Genomic DNA, 21893 nt, shown 5'->3' on the forward strand with positions numbered 1-21893 from the left:
CACTAATCTTTCAAGGTTAATGCTGTTTACCTAATTAAGTTTGTTAATACAAAAAAAGATAAACTTGGGGGTTGTAAGATCTTAATCCCCTTTTATAACAGTCAATTGTTCACTTATGATAGGTTCAAGTGACAGTGACAGGATGAACAACCCAGCGGGTTCTCTCCCTATTGGTGAGCATGCAGCTTTAGCGGCATGTTCACTCCCAGGATGAGTGACGCTGCCCAATAAACATGCCCTCAGGGGCAAAATTAAGAAAGTTGCCAATCACTCGGAAAGAATACTTTAGTCCGAAACATAATTCAGAACTAAAGTAAATTCTCTGTGTATATTAACCGAAAAGAGGGATATACCTCTCGATGTATATATCTTTTTTCTGTCTTTGAGATATAAAGCAATGCAAGAATATATATGTTAGGGAATGTTGGGAACTGAGAACTATGACAGCGTCTGTAAGCGTTTCTGTCAAATATTTATAAATAGAAACAAAGTGTAATATTAATAATTTCTAAAATAGTGACGTTTTAAGTAGATTAAATAGATTTATAATATATGTATGAGAACAATATTAACAGAACTTCAACTATCTCTCCGTAAACAAAATTAAAACACGATATAATTCGTGTTTTGTCTGTCAGTCTTTCTCATACTCTTAACTAAAGTTAATACTCGACGAAAATACTGAATAATAACTTACAAAAATAATAAATATAGTAAATATATTGACTCTAAATAATAATAAAATTGTTTATTTGAATTAATTTTGCTAAAACATTAAGGAATTGATAGATATATGGGATGTTATGTTAGTTGTACCTTAGCGGGTGGCGAGGGTCGGCACACCGTGTTTACGTTTGGACAAGTCTAACAGCCAGCAAGTTCTCGTGGGATTGCTCTCGGCTTGTAAATATGGCCAACGTCGACAGGTTGTATGTGTTATACAACATAATAGCAGACGCCAAAGACAAGGCAGGCGAGGTAGGTCGTGAGTTTGATGTGTATAAAGCCTTGTGTGGGCGTGTTGTGATGGTTGAGTGGTGGCGGGCGAGCTTAGCTTGGGGGTCGTGGCGGCCACCGCAAAGTCCCAGCAGCTGTATGTTGAGTGACATACAGCTGTATGGTGGGTGGTGCAGGCCGCTCCGTGCTGGGTAATGAGTCGTTTATGTTGGAGGGAGGAACTATTACATGTTGAACGTGACTATACTGTTGTGAGTGGTAGGAGCGTGATCGCCTGGGTGATGTCAGGGTTCAGGAGCTGGCCGGTAAACAAGTACGGTTCCTGTTGCAAGTTTAGAATTCCTGTACGTTATGGGGGAATGTTGTTAACTGCATTTTAGTAACTTGTGATTCCTGTTTTTTTTTAATCTAGGTGCAGAATACTTTGTAAATGTAATTTCAATTTGGATCTGGTGCTGATGGAAGGTTATCTACTACTAAATGAGGTAGCATGTGTTGATACTGGTTTATGAGTTTGCGAGCATCTACTTAGGTAGTCCCCAACTCACCTTCCCTGCTACAGCCTCACTTCATGCAGGACAAAGTTCAATTCTTAATGGTTAAAGTGATTAGCACCATTCTTTCCCTCTCCCAGCAATTCTCATGTGGGGCTCTGTGGAACCTTAAGGTAACTAGAGGTTCCACAAGAGAAACTAATAAAAGGGCTAATTAAATCATATGCAAATGTAGAAGAGTTATTTTTGTTTAATTTTTCTCATTTAACCAACATAAAAAGCTAAGACAAATAGACTCCTTTTGGCAACATAAAGTGCAACCCAAAATTATATCAAGGGTACAAAGGTTCAGAAATGCTGATCAAGTGTTGAGCCAAAGTGGTAATTCTGTTGTTTTTATTTTATAGTGCAAAGGACTTGCCATCAATTCTTATGCATGGCAAGGATAGGTTTTGTATAAATGACAATTGTGGTATTTACCTTATTCATATGATCATGTGTAGATGTTACACTATAATGTGTTTAAAAAAATCATAATTTGTTCTTATTTCATTATATATATTTTCTTTCAGCATGACACAGAGTTTGCAGAAATACTGACTGGGGTGAAAGGTGGTACGGGAGAAAGACGACTCACTTCACAGTTTATTGCACGCTTCTTTCAGTATTTTCCATCACATCAGGAGCAAGCTCTAAATGCTTTGTTTGATTTGTGTGAAGATGACGAGGTTACGGTAAGTTTCAAGTGTTTGGGACAAAATGTGATATACAGTATTTTAAGGAAAGCAATTATTTAATCTTCATATTCATAGTGTACATAGTAAACTGGTTAGGATTAATGTGTTAAGTTATAATGTTATTCACTGTGAAGGTCAAGTTTCTTACATTATATGTAAGCTATACTAAGAGCTATATTTGTACATAAACAAATAATGCAGTAAATTATATTACATGATGATGAAAACTAATTTGTAGAATATTGTAATGTAAAAGTTTGCAAAATTAGCCAGTTACCTTTTACTACATTGGCAACAGCATATTTAGCATAAATACCATACTTATAAAATTCTAGTTAAAAATGCCAGTGTGAATAAGTTTTGTGTGGCAAAACAGTTATGCATACACACTGTCATATCCTACACAAACTAAACTCTAAAATTATGACCTATTTAAGCATTATTACCCAAAATTTCATGATTTCTCTTCCTCTCCTTTTAGATTCGTAAACAGGCCATTAAAGATCTACCAACTTTGTGCAGAGGTCATACAGAGTTGGTACCAAAGGTAGCAGACATCTTGGCCCAGCTGCTGCAGATGGAAGACCAGGCTGAGCTGGCAACTGTACAAAACTCCCTTGTCTCTCTCCTGAAAACAGATCCTAAAGGTTTGCAAGTTTTCTTATATATGTAGTGGATAGTCTTTGTCCACAACCCATATTTTTTGCTAACATTACTTTACCTTAGAATCAAAATTTTAATATCTTATAATATTAAATCCATAGTATAGTATTATATACATTCTACATGTTTAGAATTATATATTATAGAATTATAAACATTCTACATGTTTATAATTATATATTATAGAATTATAAACATTCTACATGTTATAGTACTGTAAATACTGTACAGTATATGGAAGTTGGGTAAAATATCCATTTGTGTAGAGACCGGCACCAGGGTGGTGCCATGCTTATGTCAGGATACCTTGGTTGCATCAAGCTGTTCCAGATACAGTATTGTATTTCACAAAGCATGGCAATAAAGGCAAAATTTATTTAGTGTCTAGCGAGTTGGTGAGAAAACTCACTTTTTATTAGAGAATTCTTGAAAAGTTGACCAATTCATTGCAAAATATATTTACAATGCAATTCTTCAATTCTGAAATAAAAATGATGTACAATGTTCAGATATCAGTGAACACAATGATGTTCACAGCACAAGACAGGCACCTACAGCACTGCCATTGTTAGTCCATCTAAGCATCTTGAAATGACAACTTATGTTCCCTTATAAAATTATATTATTTAACTTATATTAGTGACATAAATGTGTGTACAAATATTCTGTACATTCTGTACAAATAATGATAGTATTGGATAAAAACCCACATATATGTACTTTGTGAAATTTATGTAAAGATTTACACGAAGAAGTCTTCCACATTTTATATTTTTGAGTATAGCGATGGTCCACACATTATATAAATTGATCATATTACTCGCTATTGAATAATGTTACTGTACTGCAAAAATCCAGAGAAAAAACTAATGAGACAGTGAAATAATTAAGTAATAATACAGTATCTGTGGCAAATCTCCATACGGCTATGCTGAAGCAGACGCCTGCGGGCGACTACTGTCAACACCTGTATATTGCAAGCTTCCTTGCTCCATTCCAGCCAAAGTATGTCAATTTTTTCCCCTTGATCTGAAAATGCATTTTAACAATATTAGAAGGAACTTTTTTTTATTTTTTTATTTATTTATTTATGTATTTATGTATTTATTTATTTATATATACAAGAGTTCTTGCATTCTTGTACAGCCATTAGCATACATAGCATTTTTTACAAGTCCTTTATCCTATGTTCTCCAGAATATGACCCCACCAAATCGTTTAACAACCATGTACTCATTTTACTGTTGGGTAAACAGAGACCACGGTTAAGGATTGATGTCCAGTAAATCCTTCCCGTCCAGGATATGAACCCAGGACAAAACACTCGTGAAACACCAGACGAGTGGTGTTTCCACTCAAACCAGGGGAAATCCCAGGTTTTTTCTTGTGCACCAGGGGTTGTTAGCGTTTAACAGGTGTGCACTAATTTCACATCTATTATGTTACCCAATGAGTGACACCTCAGCTTATGAATGTCCCTCTTTGTGATTTTTTTGGGGTTATGAGCCAAATTTTACATTTTCTTAGTAAAATTTGAATCGGGTTAAGAGCTTTGCCTCAAGTTATGTAGCTTGTTGATACGCTTATTGGTAACCGAGTGCGTGGTTCCTGGTGGCACGGTCGCCTGCGCTTCAGTTTACATGTGCCTCCCGTCTAATGTCAATTGAACTTTGAAAAGAATTTAATTGATTTTCCACTTTTTAGGGTTTTGAACATAAAAGTAATTATTATATATCAAGCCATGGGTCCCAAAAAAGTCAGTGGTAAGGTTCAACCTAAGAAAACACATGTGAGGATGACCATAGACAAAAACAACCATTTGTAAAATATGAAAATGATACACGGGTTGTTGTACTAGCTAGGCAGTACATACAACAAATCTTCAGGGGGAGGAGGAGGCAGTAGAGGATGTCTCTTCCTCATTAATTTAGAAAATTTGTGCAGTATGGGAAGAATTGCAAGATTTTGCTGATAAGGCTCGCCCAGATAAAACTTAGCAGGTCGTTGCATTGACCTTATAAATGACAATGTGATGTCTCACTACAGACAAGTGTTAAAATGTTGGGGGGAAAAAAGTCTTAAGATAGACATGCGTCTGGGATGCTCCCGGACGCAGGTTCGAATCCTCGTCACGGCCCTTGTGGATTTGTTCATTTGTCTTTAGATAGATTCTTAGTAAGACAAGCAAGCAGTGAGCCGCAACCAGTTCCTAGTGGTATGCCTGCAAAATGTAGGAGAGTACCCCAGAGATTTAATCAGTGCTTGATGATGTAATGGAAAGGGACTCTCCTTCCAAACACTAACACCTCTCCTTGCCAACAAAAGTCATCAATAAAGGTAAGCTATAACTTGTTCATACTATAGTACTAAATATTTGTGTGTATTAGGTATGAACTGTTTTTTGAAGTTAATATTTTTGGGAGTGTGAAACGGATTAATTCAATTTACTTTATTTCTTGAGGGAAAATTAGTTTCGGGTTGCGAATTTTCAGGTTACGAACCATCTCTGGGAATGGATTAAATTCGTAAACGGAGGGGCCACTGTTCTGTAATTTGTTCCATAAATCAACCATCTAAATTAATGGAATCTTAAGATGTTTATATTAACTTAATTGTACTTCTAATTTGTATAAGTTTTTAGGCCAGTTGTCTTTAGTTTTCCTCTGGGAAAATATATTATCTTAATTTATCTTCAATTCTCTGACAGGAACGCTGACTGGGTTGTTTTACCAGATTGAACATAGTGAAGATGAGATAGTACGGGAGAGGTGCATCCGTTTTCTTCATACAAAGATAAGGTCACTTGGGTCACAAGTTTTCACATCGGAAGTTGAAACTCTCATTCTCACTGAAGCAAAAAAGGTGTTGCAGGTAATTTAAAGTATATTGATGCACCATTTTCTGTGTGTGTTCGTGTGTGTTCTGATATGTGACAGCATGGATGTTGGTAGTTATAGTATGGTACAATATATTTTGTTGTTTATGGTGGTTATCACAACTATGGTGAGATCTCTTACTAGGTTAAAAGCTTGATCAGTCAGGCCAGTGGTACTCATAACTCATTATTAAATGTATACACTGCAGCACGTCTGATAGAAATTTCTTGTAAGACTGTCATTCCCTCTGGAAATAAAATATATTTACAGTACATTAGTAAATACAGTACAACCTCGATTCAACGTACTATATGGGACCAACCCCAGTTCGTTGGAGCGTTGGATTCGTTGCAAGAGGTGACCTTCAGGAGGCGTTTGTGCCAGTCTTTTTTTTTTCTTGTACACAATAAAAATGCATTATCATATTACATACTGTACCTATATATTACTTCTCTACTAAAAAATACTGTAATTCATAAATTTACCTTATTGTTGAAGTTATGTCCATCTAGAAGTTTCGTGACTTTGTGAATGCTGTACAGTAAATACGTACTGCAGGGCATTATGCCGTTAGCACTGTGTTGATTAAAAGTAGTTCTGCTGTATGTTGAGTACTACAATACAGTTCATGAAAACTATTGTACACTAAAATTACTGCAACTTTAATTTTAACACTGTGTACACACTTAAATTTAACACTTGTTCTAACTGTTCACGCCACACACGATGTTTTTAGATGTTTGCATCAGCTTTGTTGATGCTCACTGCTACTGTGGGTTCAGCTGCATCTGAGCTGGTGCTGGCTGCTGTTGTACCAGTGCTGGGTACAACTGTGCTCGTGCTGGGTACGGCTGTTGTACCAGTGCTGGGTACGGCTGTTCTCGTGCTGGGTACGGCTGTTCTCGTGCTGGGTACGGCTGTTCTCGTGCTGGGTACGGCTGTTCTCGTGCTGGGTACGGCTGTTCTCGTGCTGGGTTCGGCTGTTCTCGTGCTGGGTTCGGCTGTTCTCGTGCTTGGTATGACTGTTCTCTTGCTGGGTACGGCTGTTCTCGTGCTGGGTACGGCTGTTCTCGTGCTGGGTACGGCTGTTCTTGTGCTGGTTAATTTTCTGCTATTAGTTCTTGCACAATATTGCTTCATTTTTGGCATTAATAAGGCACTATTAGTAAGCCCCTGAGACATTTTGTTTTATAACCAAAGAGCTGTAGTAAAAAATGGTCAATTCCACAATTATTCTTCCACTGGCGGATAAATACTGTACGCCAATCGCAGACAAAGCTAAGGGCACTGGGTGCATACTGTACAAACACAGACTAAGTCTATACGTACACGCTTCAGTAGGCTGGTGTTTAAGCCAGATCCAGTAACATAAATTTCTCTTAAATATTCAATTTAAATCAAATTATATATTTTTGGGTTATATATTTAGTTTAGCAACATTATTACGATAATAAGACCTATAAAAAATACTTATTTTGGAACTGATTTATTAATTTTATTATTTCGAAGTCGTAGGTCACTGAACTGTGGCAACGAAATCGAACAAAACACCGCCTGGTGCTATGTTCGATTTCCAGTAACATAAATTTCTCTCAAGTATTCGATTTACATTAAATTATATATTGTTGGGTTACATATTTAGTTTAGCAACATTATTACGGTAATAAGAGCTATAAAAAATACTTTGGAACTGATTTATTAATTTTATTATTTCGAAGCCGTAGATCACCGAACTGTGGCGACGAAATCGTACAAAACAAGCATGGTGTTGTGTGGACAGGGATTAAACCCGTCCACTCGTGCTGGAGTTGTGCCGCCAATAACGTGAATAATTTCTCAAATACTTTAACAGATATCTATCATATTACAGTATATTTTTTGTTTTATTTAGTTTAGTTTAATTAGGATAATAAAGAGTTATTAAAACACCAGTTTTAGAAATGATTTATTAATGTGAAACATTCAAAGTCATGGATCACTGAACTATGACAACACAGACGAAAGTGAGTGAAACCTCGCTGTAAAGTGAAGTTTAGACTACAATATTCCCTTATCTGTTCACCCTCACTCGTCTTGTTTCATCACAGAAAATGTATATAAGAAGATTTCAACACATTAGCTAGCTATTCACGTTTCAACCTTTGAATTAATTTACAAAGATACGTGTGCGACCAATCGGTGAACGAAAATCATTGAAACTCAGTCGTTCACTTGTGTGGACGACTCTGGCTGGTGTTGGTCCATGATTCACTTGTTGTGTGGTCCACTTGTGTGATCCAACTTGTCTTATGAAGGAATTATTAGTTGTAATCTGTGATGGTATGGTAAAGTTTTCCACCACTCTGTGAACTCTGTCCCAACATCATAAGCTTGTGAACCAAATGTGGACCACTTGTGCGATCCACTTGTGTGGTCCACTTGTGTGATCGAATGTGTCATATGAAGGAATTAATAATTGTAATCTGTGAAAGAATGTGAAAGTTTTCCACCAATCTATGAACTCTGTCTGGACGTCGTAAGCAAATCCGAACATCCCCCGCTTCGGCGAACCATTGTTCGTCGAACCGGGTGAGTAAATCCGGCCTGAAAAGTGTGCGAACTAACCGGAAATTCGTTGAATCGGGGTACGTTGAATCGAGGTTGTACTGTATATTTATTGTCCAGAAGCAGAGGAGATCCAAGAGATCCATAACCTTTAAACACTCATTGTATTAACCTATGTACATCTTGTAACCTTTAAATATCTAATAAAGTAGAAATCATGGAAGGGAGTGGTAGGAGAAAAGAACATAGAAACTGTATTGGAAGAGACCTAAACATCCCTTCTAATGCATTGGGTGTGCTTTCCTGCAAGGCTAAGGGTCCCCCTTTTCCAGCCAGATGTGGTACTCCCTTCCCTATTAAAAATATAAACAAAATTACAGTAAGTATATTTTTATACACGTACTACAAAGGAAAGCCAAGTTGGTTGTTCCATACATATATTCATATACTGATGCTGTAGTATGAACATACATAAATAAAGGACAGATTTTAACATGTTCAAACATCACAAATTTAGTGTTAAATTTGACAGTCCTTCAGTCAGGAGTTAGAGAAGATTTAAATTCTTAGTTTTGGTATAATCAGTTTTACATTTTCTTTGTTAATGTATATTAACTTAATTTTAGGTAGCATCATCAGAAGATGAATTCACTTTAGTGATGGGCATCCTTCGAGAATTAAAAACCTGCCAGACTGTGAAAGGTTACCAACAGTTGGTTGATCTTGTGTCGGAGCAGGTGGACTTCACTCGGCCTCTGGACCCGTCTGATGTGGAGAGCGTGCATCGTCTAACATCTTGCACCAAGCAGGCCCTGCCATATTTTTCAGTAAGACATTTATTAATTAAATTTTGTGTTGTAAACTACATTCACATTCATGACATTAATTAAATTTTGTGTTCTAAACTGCACTCACATTCATGACAAGTAAATTCTTTGCATAGAGCTGAAGCAAAGCTGGGCAAGCTCAGTTTGTGTGTGTGCATAGGAGGTTGGAGTTAAGTTCAGTAAATTACATTCAGTGACACTTATTAACCCTTACACTGCTCAGGGGTCCTTGGGATATTTACACCCCTGTGCGCAAGAAAAAAAAAAATTCAAAAAAAAATTTTCGTCTTCTAAACATGTTAATTTGTGTCCCCTAAGCACGGAAAAAATAAAAAAAAAATCGTAGGCGACATATTTTGGGCGCAATTGACCGAGGAAGTCTGGCAAAAAGTGGGCGTTGACTGAGCGGTCGTCAGACCCGGTCAGCGTCACCCGCGTTGACAGATGGGAGTTGCCACAAAGATATTATTACCTAATTGTTTCAATGTCTCCGATTGATTTTTTCTTAGTTTTTTTGCAGTAATATTATTCAATAGTGTGTATTGTAATATATTTATATAATAAAAGTGGTTAATAATTGCTATACTCAAAAGTATGATGTGCATATTAGTGATTCAATTATTATGTTTATAAAACAATAAACAAATAGTTTTGCTGCTATTACACTCTATACACAGGTTATATATAAGTATCTGCATATTTTGGTCACCATAACGAACCACGAAGTTGGTATTGAGAGTCGAAAAGCAACGAGGAGTTACCGCCACACACCAGCCAGCCACTCGCTGCCACTCCCTCAACACACGCACTAAACTTTCTCCCCCAACAATACCAGTTGTGGTGTTATTACACTATATACAGACGTTATATATAAGTATGTGTATATTTTGTTCACCACAACTGTACAGCTAAGCTTATATAGTTAGTTCAGGCACTAAGAGTCGTCGCTATACACAGATGGTGGCTGGCGGATCCCTCACTCTATCAAGGTCACACGCACTAAACTTTCTCCCCCAACAATACCTTTTGCAGTGTTATTACCCTATATACACATTATATATAAATATCTACATGTTTTATGCACCGTAACTGTACACCTAAGCTTGTAGTGCGCCCAAAGAGCATAGTGGCCACCCTCTAAACAGCTAGACAAATCGTGCAGACGACGTCACCTCCGTCACCCATATGGCTTTCTCCCAGCATAATCCTTTTGCTGTTATTACACTAATACACACATTATATATAAGTATCTACATTTGTGTTCACCATAGAGAACCACTGACCTGGTATGGTGAATGCAAACAATAACAGGTGGCCACACAGTCAGTAAACAATGCTGTCTCCCTCCGTCTCTCGGCATCACTCCTCCCACAGGGCTAATTATTACAACAATCCTGCTATTATCACAACCCTGGTTATTTATATCACAGTCATTGGTCATCTGTAATATTGTCATCGCTAAATAATAACAATTATATATTTATTTTGACATTTTTCGGCGATGCTGTGGTCACAAGCTGAACATCAATGCTGTTCGCTCATGCTGCGTGCGCCGGCCTTGGTTGCTCCAACAGTACTGTGCCTCTCACACCTGAGAATATTGCCCACGATTTTTTTTTTAAATGGCATCTGTTTACAAGAGCCCTGAGGAAGCTACTGTGAACCCCGTGTAGCCACGGGCCATTTGAATCAGGCCTGGCACCCTATGGCGTATATATACGCCATGCGCACCATGGGACATGTTACTCATGGCGTATATATACGCCATGCGCAGTTTAAGGGTTAAACAAGTTATCTTTATTGAAAAATTTGCTAATTCGTGTAAAAACTGAAATGGGAGAAGAGTTCTGTGCAGTATTCATGATGCTTATAATGCTATCAATGAGTGTATTCTTAATTTTGGCATTTTCTATATACTGTTTTCTATATTCCTTAGTTTTTTCTAAGGGTGTATAGAATTTGCCAGAGTTTCATAATGCTTAACATTTAAGATATCTCAGATGGATAATATGGGGAAGGGAGGCTGCTGATATGTAGATCATGGTCAAATTTATGTAGGCTTATATTGTTCAAAAAACAGTGAAATTTAAAGGAATGTGATGCAGAAATTTTGGAGGGCTGCACACTCGTTCAGCTGTATCACCATCTTCAAAAGAGTTGTCATTTATTGTGCCTTATTATTGTTTGTTTTTGATAGCATATAAAAGTTCAGCACAATTGAGTGGTCCAAAGATATGCCACAGGATGCATTTTAGAGATGAGAAGGATCAATGATGAAAACCTACCAAGAAGGCTACATTTAATGACAGAAGATTAATAATATGATCACAACATTCAAGTGGCTGTTCCTTTCCAATAAGAGTGAACAAAATGAGCACGGGTATAAATTGGAAACACAGATGAGCCAAAGAAATGAAGAAATACATGTGAGAGTGCTAAGTAAATAGAATGATCTTGAATCGGAGGCAGCGGAGCAACCATTATTTGCAGCTATAATCACAAGTGTGGCACAGCCCTTGAATGTTAGGAGGTATAAATTGACCAGGTAGACCTACAATAGCTAGGGCATTGAGCGCAAGCTAGATATCTCTTCCTATAAACACCATTTTATTAGAACTCCACATTCTAAACTATTTCAGTGCACTTTCCTCAGTCTTGTCGTTTATTGACTTTTGAACTCTATGTCCTTTTATGACATTTTCATTTCTAACTATTCTCCTAATATCAAAAGTGCTTCTCAGAATGTCCATATCTCTAATTCTTTATTTATATTCATACCACAATTATCCCGCATTCTTAAGTGAGAGCACCATCACCTCTTTGTGCATCCTTTGGCGGCATCTATTTGTCGTTTTCTTTCAAACCATAGCACTAACTGCTTTACTTCCTTTGTGCACCATATTCTCAAATTCCTTATCAGGCAATCCAGGTAATACTCACTTTAAATGTGCATAACATCATTAGATGTTTTAGGTAGTTTGTTACATTTGAAACTGGGATACAGGTTCCCAATTGGTACTTTAAAATCTCCAGTAAACATCTACCATCTTAAAAAGTGACATGATTTTTGGAACATTTTTCATGTGCTCATTGCATAGTTTTTAAAAATATAGAATGACAAAAGCCTTGTTTTTAATACAGTGGTACCTCGGAATACGAGTGTCCCTGTATGCGAGTTTTTCGGAAGACGAGCAGGATTTACTCCAAAAATATGTCTCGGAAGGCGAGGGTTACCTCGGGACGCGAGTTTGTTGATACGTGTACAGGCCGACTGGCGCGTGGTGGCATGGCGATCGCGCCTCAGTTTACCAGTGTCTCGTGTCCAGTGACTATCCCACCTGAATTCTTCACAAGGATTTACAGTTTTTTATCGGTTTTTTGGCCATTTGAGCATAAAAGTTGTCATTATATATCTTGCCATGGGTCTCAAGAAAGCCATTGGCAAGGTTCAACCTAAGAAAATAGCTGTGAGTAGAGGCAGTAGAGGATGTCCCTTCTTGATTAAGAAAATGTGTGAAGTATGGGAAGAACTGCAAAGTTTTGTTGAAAAAACTCACCCAGATAAAGCTGTAGCAGGCCGTTGCATTGACCTTTTAAATGATAATGTGATGTCTTACTACAGACAAGTGTTAAAATGTAGGGAAAAACAAGTGTCATTAGACAAATTCTTAGTAAAACAAGCAAGTCCTAGTGGTATGCAGGCAAAATGTGCCAGAGTGTGCATACCAGTGAAGTCCTCACTGCCTGATGTGATAATGGAAGGGGACTCCCCTTCCAAACAGTAACTCCTCTCTTCCTCCCACCTCCTCACCATCTTCCATACGCCTACAGCATTCAACAGCAAGGTAAGTAATAACTTGAACATAGTTTTGTAGGTTTATTTAGATGAATTAGGCATAAAAATTTAGTTTGATGTGGGGTTTTTGGGGTAGTCGGGAACGGATTAATTCATTTCCCTTTATTTCTTATGGGGAAATTAGCTTCGGAATGCGAGTTTTCGGAATACGAGGCGTCTCCAGGAACCAATTAAACTCTTAAACTGAGGTATGCCTGTACAGTACTTATTTTTCAGAGTGCATACAGATAATGCATTTTGTAACTTACACAATGAAAGGGTTAAACTGACCACCCACTCCTAGCATTTCATCATTCATATTTGAGAACTTTGTCTCTCCACCAGCATAACTTTCTCACACACATCAGTAAATTTTCTACTTAAATATCTTGCTGTGCAAAGCTAAAATACCAGGGGCCAGATTCATTAAGCAGTTACACAATCACTTACAAACCTGTACATCTTTTCACAATCTTTGGCGGGTTTGTTTACAATTGTTAAACAGTTAATGAGCTCCGAAGCACCAGGAGGCTGTTTATGACAATAACAACAGTTGATTGGCAAGTTTCATGCTTGTAAACTGTTTAATAAATGTAACCAAAGCCGTCAAAGATTGAGGAAAGATGTACACGTTTGTAAGTGCTTGTGTAACTGCTTCGTGAATCTGGTCCCAGTACTGTATCATTGTTGTGCATAAAATTTAGTTTACTCTAGTTATCACTATTATGCTTACCAGTGTTAACTGTATTTATTCCCATCTAATACACACAAATATTTTCATTTCAGTCACAGGTGCGTTCTACTCAGTTTGTTGAGTACATGTGGCGAGAAGTTGTACCAGCTCTTGACCACTTGGAGGGTGCTGTCACTGATGGTAGTAACAATGCTGCGCTCATCCTAGATCTTCTCAAAATTATTGCAGAACTGGTTCCCCATGCTGGCAACTTAGAAGATATAAGTGCCAAAATTATGGCCATCTTCGACAAACTTTTGGTAGGTTTTTTTTTTTTTTTAAGAGTCCTGGATATGGTACTGATAAATTTTGAATAAAATATTTAATGACTATAATAATATACATAATTACTGTTAAGAATAGCTTGTAATTTATGTACTGTTTGTTTGTTATTAAAAGATGTTAAATATATATATATAAAATTATTTTTTGCAAGGCAAACAATTAGGCACTATCATCCTGGTCTGAAGTGATAGATTTGTTAAGGATCTCAAGGCACAATTATTTATTAATTTTATTTCATAGGGTAGTTTTAATGTTTATAATTATATAACTTAGCTATTACTATGAAATCAAATTGTGAAATTTTGCTTATTGGTTGTATTTGGTATTGTATACAGCTGCACCATGCTGTGCTAGCCTCCTCTTTCATGTTGTGGTTCACTTAGTCTTGTTTCTTTGGTATCTTGTTCCAAAGGCCAGGCCTTCTCAGGTTGAGGGATGGTTCGTTTCAGCTAGTACGAAGTGTACTCGCTTGTGCATGACGTTTGCAAATATGTGGCTAATACTGTGTGTCTACTGCTTATATTCAGTCTTAGGGGTTCTGGCAGTCTAACTTTGTGATAGCAGCTTGTTGTCTGTTGGATTTTCTCATCCTCTCTGGTCCTGTGTGACTTGAAGGCACCTTTCCCGTCACCACCACCTTCCTCCTTCCCTGAGTCTTGTTTCTGGCCTTCTCTTCTCATGGGTTGGCCCCTTTGTTTTTTTTTAATGTTTCTTTCATCTCAAAGAAGGCATGTTGTGGAGTATGCACTGGAAACCTACCAAGGCCCAGCCAAGATATCCTGTGTTAATTATAGCGAAGTATTCTTTTCTTGTGCAGCTTTAGCATTTCTTTGTGCTCGCTCTTTGCCCTTCTTTCCCATGGGGATATGATGCACCTTGGGGACAGCATGTGAGGGATAGGGCAGGCAGGGTGGACTGCTGTATGACCTGAGTTGCCATCAGGTGGTGTCCTTGGATATTAACACATATTGACGTTGGGTATAAAACTACTTTCCTTATTTCCATCTTTCTAATTAAAATGCAAAGTTTGTTTTGCTTTGCTTCTCTGTTTTGAGTCAATATAAAGTCCCCATGCTTCCCTTGCTAATATGAGCAGCCTGGTGTCCAAGAACCTGGTTGTCTATAGAACAAGACCCAATGGACCACTTGATTTTTGTTTCTAATAGATTGTCAGTTTTTCTAATTCTGTAATAATGCACTAGTACAGTATTTTAACATTGATAAGCAAGTAATCTAATTTAAAGTTGCAATAATTAGTTGTATTGCATTTTCAGGAGGTGATGCCACTCCCCCCAGAGGGAGATGCTGCCACAGAAGCACTGGAGGGAGGAGTGAGCCTGGAGTTCTCTCGTGTGGAGTGTCTCCTCTTCACCTTCCACCAGCTGGCAAAGCATAATCCTGAATTTTTGACTGAGGATGCAGATCGGTTGAAGGATTTCAGGATCAGGTATAACACTATCTTAATATATGTTTGTTGTTAGGAGGCTTACCTTAATGTATAATGGTGAAACCTGTTTGTTGTAGAATTTATTGGTGCATATTTTCTAATATTGGGACAGATTCTGTGTCCTCCCACCAGGTGGCACTCAATAAAATGTTAGAAATTGGTGAAATTCACACAATTCTGAACAAAGACAAATAGTACTGACCAGTATTCAAGAACAGGGATAAGTCACTAATGTACATTACTAGTAAGGTATTGGAGAAAGTGTCAGGAAGCAAATATTGGAGCATCTGCAGACGAGGAGTCACAATAATGTGGCTGAAATATGTTGACCAAACCACACACTAGAAAGTGTAGGGACGACGACGTTTCAGTCCATCCTGGACCATTCTCAAGTCAATTCTCACAATCGACTTGAGAATGGTCCAGGACGGACCGAAACGTCGTCGTCCCTTCACTTTCTAGTGTGTGGATTGGTCAACATTGGAGCATCTATAGAGGGAGAAAATTTTGTAATAAGTGATTCAACATGTATATCAGGATATGACATGATAGAGATGGCCGAGTAGGTTGATAGAGATGGCTGAGTAGGTTGCCATGTTTTACTAGACAGCTTAAAATTATTATGTTCTTACATAGGGCGAGTATCTGACATAGGAAGCAGGGTCGGTTAAATACATGCTTGACGACTAGAGAGATGTGGGGAGTTGATAAGTATAGTTTCATAGAACGATACTTATTTTCCTAAAAGTTCTTGCTTGAGCAACCAATGTGTAGTTTTAGGCGCGCACACCTGCTGAGCCTCTTACGGGTTTTGTACTCTTTATTCATGTGCTTCCCTTCTGCAGCACCACTCTGTAGCATCCATGAGTTTTGCCTTTATTTTTAATTTTAGGTTCAGTATTTGTTTCCATGTGAGACTGAATATGATAGTTCATAAATAAGGCTTTGTATCACTGTGGAAAGTACCTTCCAGAGCAGAATCATTTGGATGCTTCCAATCTTAACATTTCTGCCAGGTGGGGGTCAATGGATGGCCAGGCATTTCAACTAGTTGTTAGTATGAGCCCTTGTTTGCAGTCACTTGTGATGCTAAGAGAGGGTTTGGAAGGATTTGAAATTATGGCTTGCCCTCTGGTAGTAACTCTGTATAGAAACCTGCAGGAACATTTGAAAAATCCCTGTAACACCAAGCTGTATGATAACCTGTCCAACTGCCTATATATTTGTTTAAAAGTATGCATGCAAATATTTTTGTTTTCTAGGCTGCAGTATTTTGCTCGAGTTTCACAAGCATATCAGAAGCGCTTGAGAGAGGCAATAGCTAACAAAACTGGTGAAGAACTGAAGACAGAAGAGAATAAAATCAAGCTCATAGCTCTCAAAACTACAGCAAACATCAACATACTCATCAAAGACCTTTTTCACCAGCCTCCATCCTATAAGGTGTGAATTTGATGTTGTCTGTATTAGTGAAATGGCTGTCATTCTTAGGTAATATTGCCATACTGTTAATGAGATCTTTGAGATCAGACTTTGTTAAAGCCCATACTGATGAGATATTGCATCGTGTGGGATGTAAGATTAATGGGATAAAATTGATGATATAAACCATAATAGTGAAATGGAATTAACTGTTTTGTTAGTAATACAATTTGGTGGGCTAAATAGCTGGGTAGTAAGATTACATTATTTAAGTAAGGCTGAGGAAGGGTGTTTTAACAGTGCATGCTAGTTACTTTCTTTTGCGTGAGACACGGGTAGAGGATCGGGTTATTGTTCATCTGCATCGAAACAAATTAAAAAAATCTTATTGGCTATTAAAAGTGAAGGCAAGGATGGGGAAGAAGTAAATGGAATGAGAGTAGTCCTACCTTGAAGTGCTGAGCCTGGTTGCAAAGGGAATATCTGTATAAATTAATGTTACCATTTGTGACTTTTAACTATTGGCCTAATGTACAAGAACAATAAAATTGATGTACTTCTTTTTGTGACAGGCATGCATTGCTCTTTCATGGAAGCCAGCCTCTACGGCAGGGAAACCAATGACAAATGGAGCAGAGAAGAGGCACACACCCATCACATTTGATTCCAACAGCCCCAAGAGTCACAAAGAGGAGCGTCCAATTTATGCTCCACCAAGAGACAAGTACAGTCAGAGAGCAGGCCAATACTGTAAGTTTGATAATGGAGATTGCTTGTATTTTGGCTCGAGTATATTTTCCTGTGTTTGTGGATGGCATTATTATATGTGTGTGCTTTCCTCCACAGGGTTATGGAGAAGTACTATATGTCAGAAATATTCATCAAGAAAATTAAACCCTAGAATAACAATACTATTTACATGCACATTAAAAATAAAGTATATTAGTAACACTCAATGATCATAGCATGATTATTGGTGGATTCTGCAAGAATCCACTAAGTGATTGCATTTAGGCTCCCCAGAAATAATTATTGACTTGTAATTTATGAACAAAGTCTGTAGATATTTTGCATAGGTACTGAACTTTGAAGTGGTTCAGGGCAAGGAAACTACTGGAGTGCCAGGTCCCATATTTGCACAGTAAAATAACCATACTGGAGTGAACGATATGGTAGGAAATGCCGAATTTGAACATCGGAGGTCCACAGTTGTTCAGTATCCTTCCAACAATATAAGAAAAACTGCTGGAACAAAGGTGGCAATAAAAAAGTAAAAACTGGACAGTTTTCTGCAAGAGGTGCTGGACCAACTGAGCTGTAGTGGATATGTGGGCCACTTCAAGCAGCCCGTTAGATCAATCTCCGAGCTGGGCTTAGGGAATAGAACTTTCAGAGTTCCATCCAGGTACAATCCAGGTTTTGATACCTGATTGATGGGGTTCTGGGTGTTCTTCTACTGCCCAAGCCTGGCCCGAGGCCAGGCTTGACTTGTGAGAGTTTGGTCCACCAGGCTGTTGCTTGGAGCCCGCATGCCCACATATCCACCACAGCCCGGTTGGTCCAGCACTCTTGGAGGAAACAATCTAGTTTCCTCTTGAAGATGTCCATGGTTGTTCTGGCAATATTTCTTATGCTTGCTGGGACTCGGATAGCATATGCTGCTGCAAGGGATGCCCCTTTTTTATTGGTTCATGTAGTTTCCTGGTAGTAGGTTACTATCTTTGGACCTTGAGCAATATATCCAAAATTTCTGTACATGGCCTGATGTCTGGGTATAGCCATATGTTGCAAACTATAAAAATGTTTGGGTATTGTGTTCAAATGTTAATGGATGTTCAGCACTTTTATGTTACATGTAAAATACTCTTATCTATGGAATAAAGGTAATTTACTTCTTAATGCCACTGAGATTGTGAAAAATTTGAGAGACCTAGTTTAAAGTCAGAATTTGTTTAATTGGTGAATATTTTATTTCTCTAATTTTTGCAGCTGGTACAAATTTCCGAGGTCGTGGCAGGGGCCGAGGGAGAGGCTTCAACTACAGTTTCAGTCGAGGGTCCATCTTCCGTTCAGGCTTCAGAGGAAGGCGAGGAGGTTTCAGGCCCTATTAATTAATTAAGTGATGGAAAACATTCAGAAAAAACAAAAGTGAGAGAGAGACTTGGAATGTAGATAAGCAAATTACAGTGGACCTATAAACACTGAAAATCAAAAACATGCAAAATTATGCAGCAGACATTTTACAGCACAAAGGCCTATAATTTTTTTTAATGGATTCTAAAGTTCTTGAAAGGGTACCTGAAAAAAAGGCATCAGAAGTTTACTTTTGACATTGGTTAATTGCAGCTTTGTTGAGAAACAATGTATGTCAAATTTTGTCTGACTTTTGTTTATAAAAACTGCAAGTTGTAGCAACATATTAGGGCAAGACTGAAGCAAAAGTAACTTGGACATTAACAATATTCATAAGCCAAGAAGACACAAGACCTATGAGCAGATGGGAAAGAACAAATCTAATGATTTGATTTATTAGTGAAGTATTGAAAGCACCAAATATGATCAGTTGAGATCATCTTAGTCTGTGAACTAAATTAGAAAATAAATTATATAATAAATGACAGTAGGTGGCCAACTTGAGTAATATTGTGACTTGGTGAGGCGGATGCTGCGTTTCTTAATTTAGATTATACAGTAACACATTGTGGTACAAACAGGTGGCTGATTCCAAGAGACAGCACATTTGAAATTGGCAGACATCTATGCCATTTGCAAAATGCTTTTTTAAATATAAATACTAACTTTGTGTTTGATGGGACCATGCTACTGCAAGTCTTTAAAAGTTTTAAATAATGTCTTATGGTTTAAATTTGTTCAAAATCATGCAAAGTACGTTTTTAAGTTGCAGCCATAGCTTAACCTCTCCAGGCTTTACTGCTTAAGGTAGTAAACTAGACGTAGCAATTGGTAGAGCAAGAAGTGTGTGTGTTCTATTCTTGATTTTTCTTGCTTTGGGGAACCAGCAAAGATTAAGCTGGGTGTAGTGATTGCAAGAAATGTTGATTATATATAGTAATAATGACCAAATTTTTAGTCTTACTCTTAATAATAGATATTACACCAAAATCTTAAAAAACTTCTATATTGCTGTATCAATTTTTTCTTTTATATTGTATGTGATCCTTGGCCACCTACATTTTGGAACTGCTCCTCGGCATAAGGTTAAATTGTAAAAAAACGGCAGACTTTTGGCATTATATCGGCCTCTCTCAGCATCATTCAAAACGTGTGCCTCGGTTAATATATAATTTTGTGAAACTTTGAACCGACTGTTGGAAGACTTCAAGAACCATAAGGATTTTCTTCTCGTGTGGCATGGCAGCTTGTTCTGCTATACAGGAAGGTCCTTCAGCAGCTTCACGGTATGTTTGTCACTCGTCAACTCCCTGCTGCAGAAACTGGCAACTCGTGGATGATGCAGTTTTTTTTTTCTCTGATGACTTTGTGTGCAAAATCATACTCAGCTCGGCATGTTTTGTTTTCAGGTGTGCTGTTGTTTGCAGGTTTGGTTAAGAAATTGAAATTATACGGAGTTTGAAGACTAGTGACGAATGACACAATTGTTTTTGCCTTATATCCTTGGCCATTTTTAATTTCACTATAAATTGCAAATTTTAATAATGAATTTTACAGATGCTTAGCAGTCGATGCAGTTCAAGAAAGAGCCTTTCTGGCAATAAAGGAATCCTACTTTGATTATCCTTCAGCACAATGCTGACATTGTTTCTGTAGTGTTGTAATTTGTTCATATTTGCCTTCATTTCAGATTTGTCAAGATTGCTTTTAGTGTTCAATTAATAAAGCTTGAGCTGATTTCCAGATATTCATGCAATCAGCGATTTATGCAATGATGCCATAATTGGTGAAACTTAATGAAGTTTTTTCAGTAGACAGCTTCTCATGGATATTTTAGCTGCTGAACATTTTATTACTTTTTTGTTTTAGTCTATTGGTGGATTCCTTGTTTGTTTTGGAGTGAGTCCTCGAATTCAAGTCATGATTTCAATTGGATTCTTATCCCAGAAGTTTCATCTGGCTCGCTGCTTCTGAAAATTCTCTGCAGGATAGTGACCTCATATGGAAGTTTTCCCCAGACATTTCAACTGCTCTCAGGTAGTAAAATATTGGATGTGCTGACGAGTCTGATCATATAAGTGTGTACGTTACTGGTGGCTTGCCCTGGAAATAGGCAAGCGCACACCAGTGAGAGAATAGAAGGAAAGTATAGAAATGGCAGACTTGAAAGGGAAACAAGGGAGAAATTGAGCAGTATTACTTGTTAAGTGAACATGGCGTAAGAAAGTGTAGCGGACCACTAAGTAGAGCCTAAAAATAGGACCAATAGGAGGATGAAATCTCTGCGTACTTTTGTCGTCATAGTGTTTCTATAGGAGATTCAAGATCAATTTGCATACTGCAGTAGTCCTTACTTACTTATAGTGGATATTTGATGATAGTGGTGAAATTTTTCAAGGAATGCCACTATATACTAAATATGCAAATTCATATCAAAACACTTCCTGGATGAGTGCATTTAGATTTGTAATTGCCTTTCATGTGTGCGTGTAATTGTGGGGCTCAGTTACGGGAAAAGGAGAGGGACCTTTCAAAAGCTGTTTAGATGGGGACCATTTATTATGGCTTACAGGGGTGGCTGGTTTTGTGAAATTAAATTTACAGAAAATTTTTTAAGTGAAAAATATTTAACCAGTTCATAAAAATTTGAAAAGTCTTTAGAGATTTGCTTTTGGAGGTATCTGCATGTTGGTGTTTCTCTCTCTTAGTTATAATATGCTTTTATATGTTTTTCTTACATTTCCATAATACTGCTTTATATTTCAGTGGATTTCTTTTTTCATATTGTAGTCTGTCCATGTCATTTTGTTCCAGCAGCCCCCATCCAGATTGTCTTTCGGGCAAAACATCTTGTGCTTCCGTTGCCTCGTCAACCTTTTTCCAGATACACAATTCATTTGCCTACCTTTGCCTGAGCTGGACTCTTCTAGGTCAACATTT

The 21893-nt window shown here is 37.6% G+C and overlaps 1 protein-coding gene across 1 annotated transcript in view; it reads left to right on the forward strand.

The window, feature by feature from the left end:
* The first annotated feature begins 815 nt into the window (after positions 1-815).
* Positions 816-21893, forward strand: part of cass (apoptosis inhibitor cassowary) — a 22840-nt gene continuing 1762 nt past the window's right edge. Inside the window, exons 1-10 of the mRNA XM_045766440.2 lie at positions 816-978; positions 2024-2185; positions 2670-2835; positions 5559-5722; positions 8898-9098; positions 13720-13926; positions 15226-15398; positions 16661-16841; positions 17393-17570; positions 18810-21893. The exon at positions 18810-21893 is cut by the window's right edge and continues 1762 nt beyond it. Of these exons, the coding sequence (XP_045622396.1) occupies positions 910-978; positions 2024-2185; positions 2670-2835; positions 5559-5722; positions 8898-9098; positions 13720-13926; positions 15226-15398; positions 16661-16841; positions 17393-17570; positions 18810-18931 (1623 nt within the window). The 5' untranslated portion in view covers positions 816-909 and the 3' untranslated portion in view covers positions 18932-21893. The remainder of the gene's footprint in view (positions 979-2023; positions 2186-2669; positions 2836-5558; positions 5723-8897; positions 9099-13719; positions 13927-15225; positions 15399-16660; positions 16842-17392; positions 17571-18809) is intronic.

This window comes from Procambarus clarkii, chromosome 81 (genome assembly GCF_040958095.1).
Source record: "Procambarus clarkii isolate CNS0578487 chromosome 81, FALCON_Pclarkii_2.0, whole genome shotgun sequence".
Taxonomy (NCBI): Eukaryota; Metazoa; Arthropoda; class Malacostraca; order Decapoda; family Cambaridae; genus Procambarus; species Procambarus clarkii.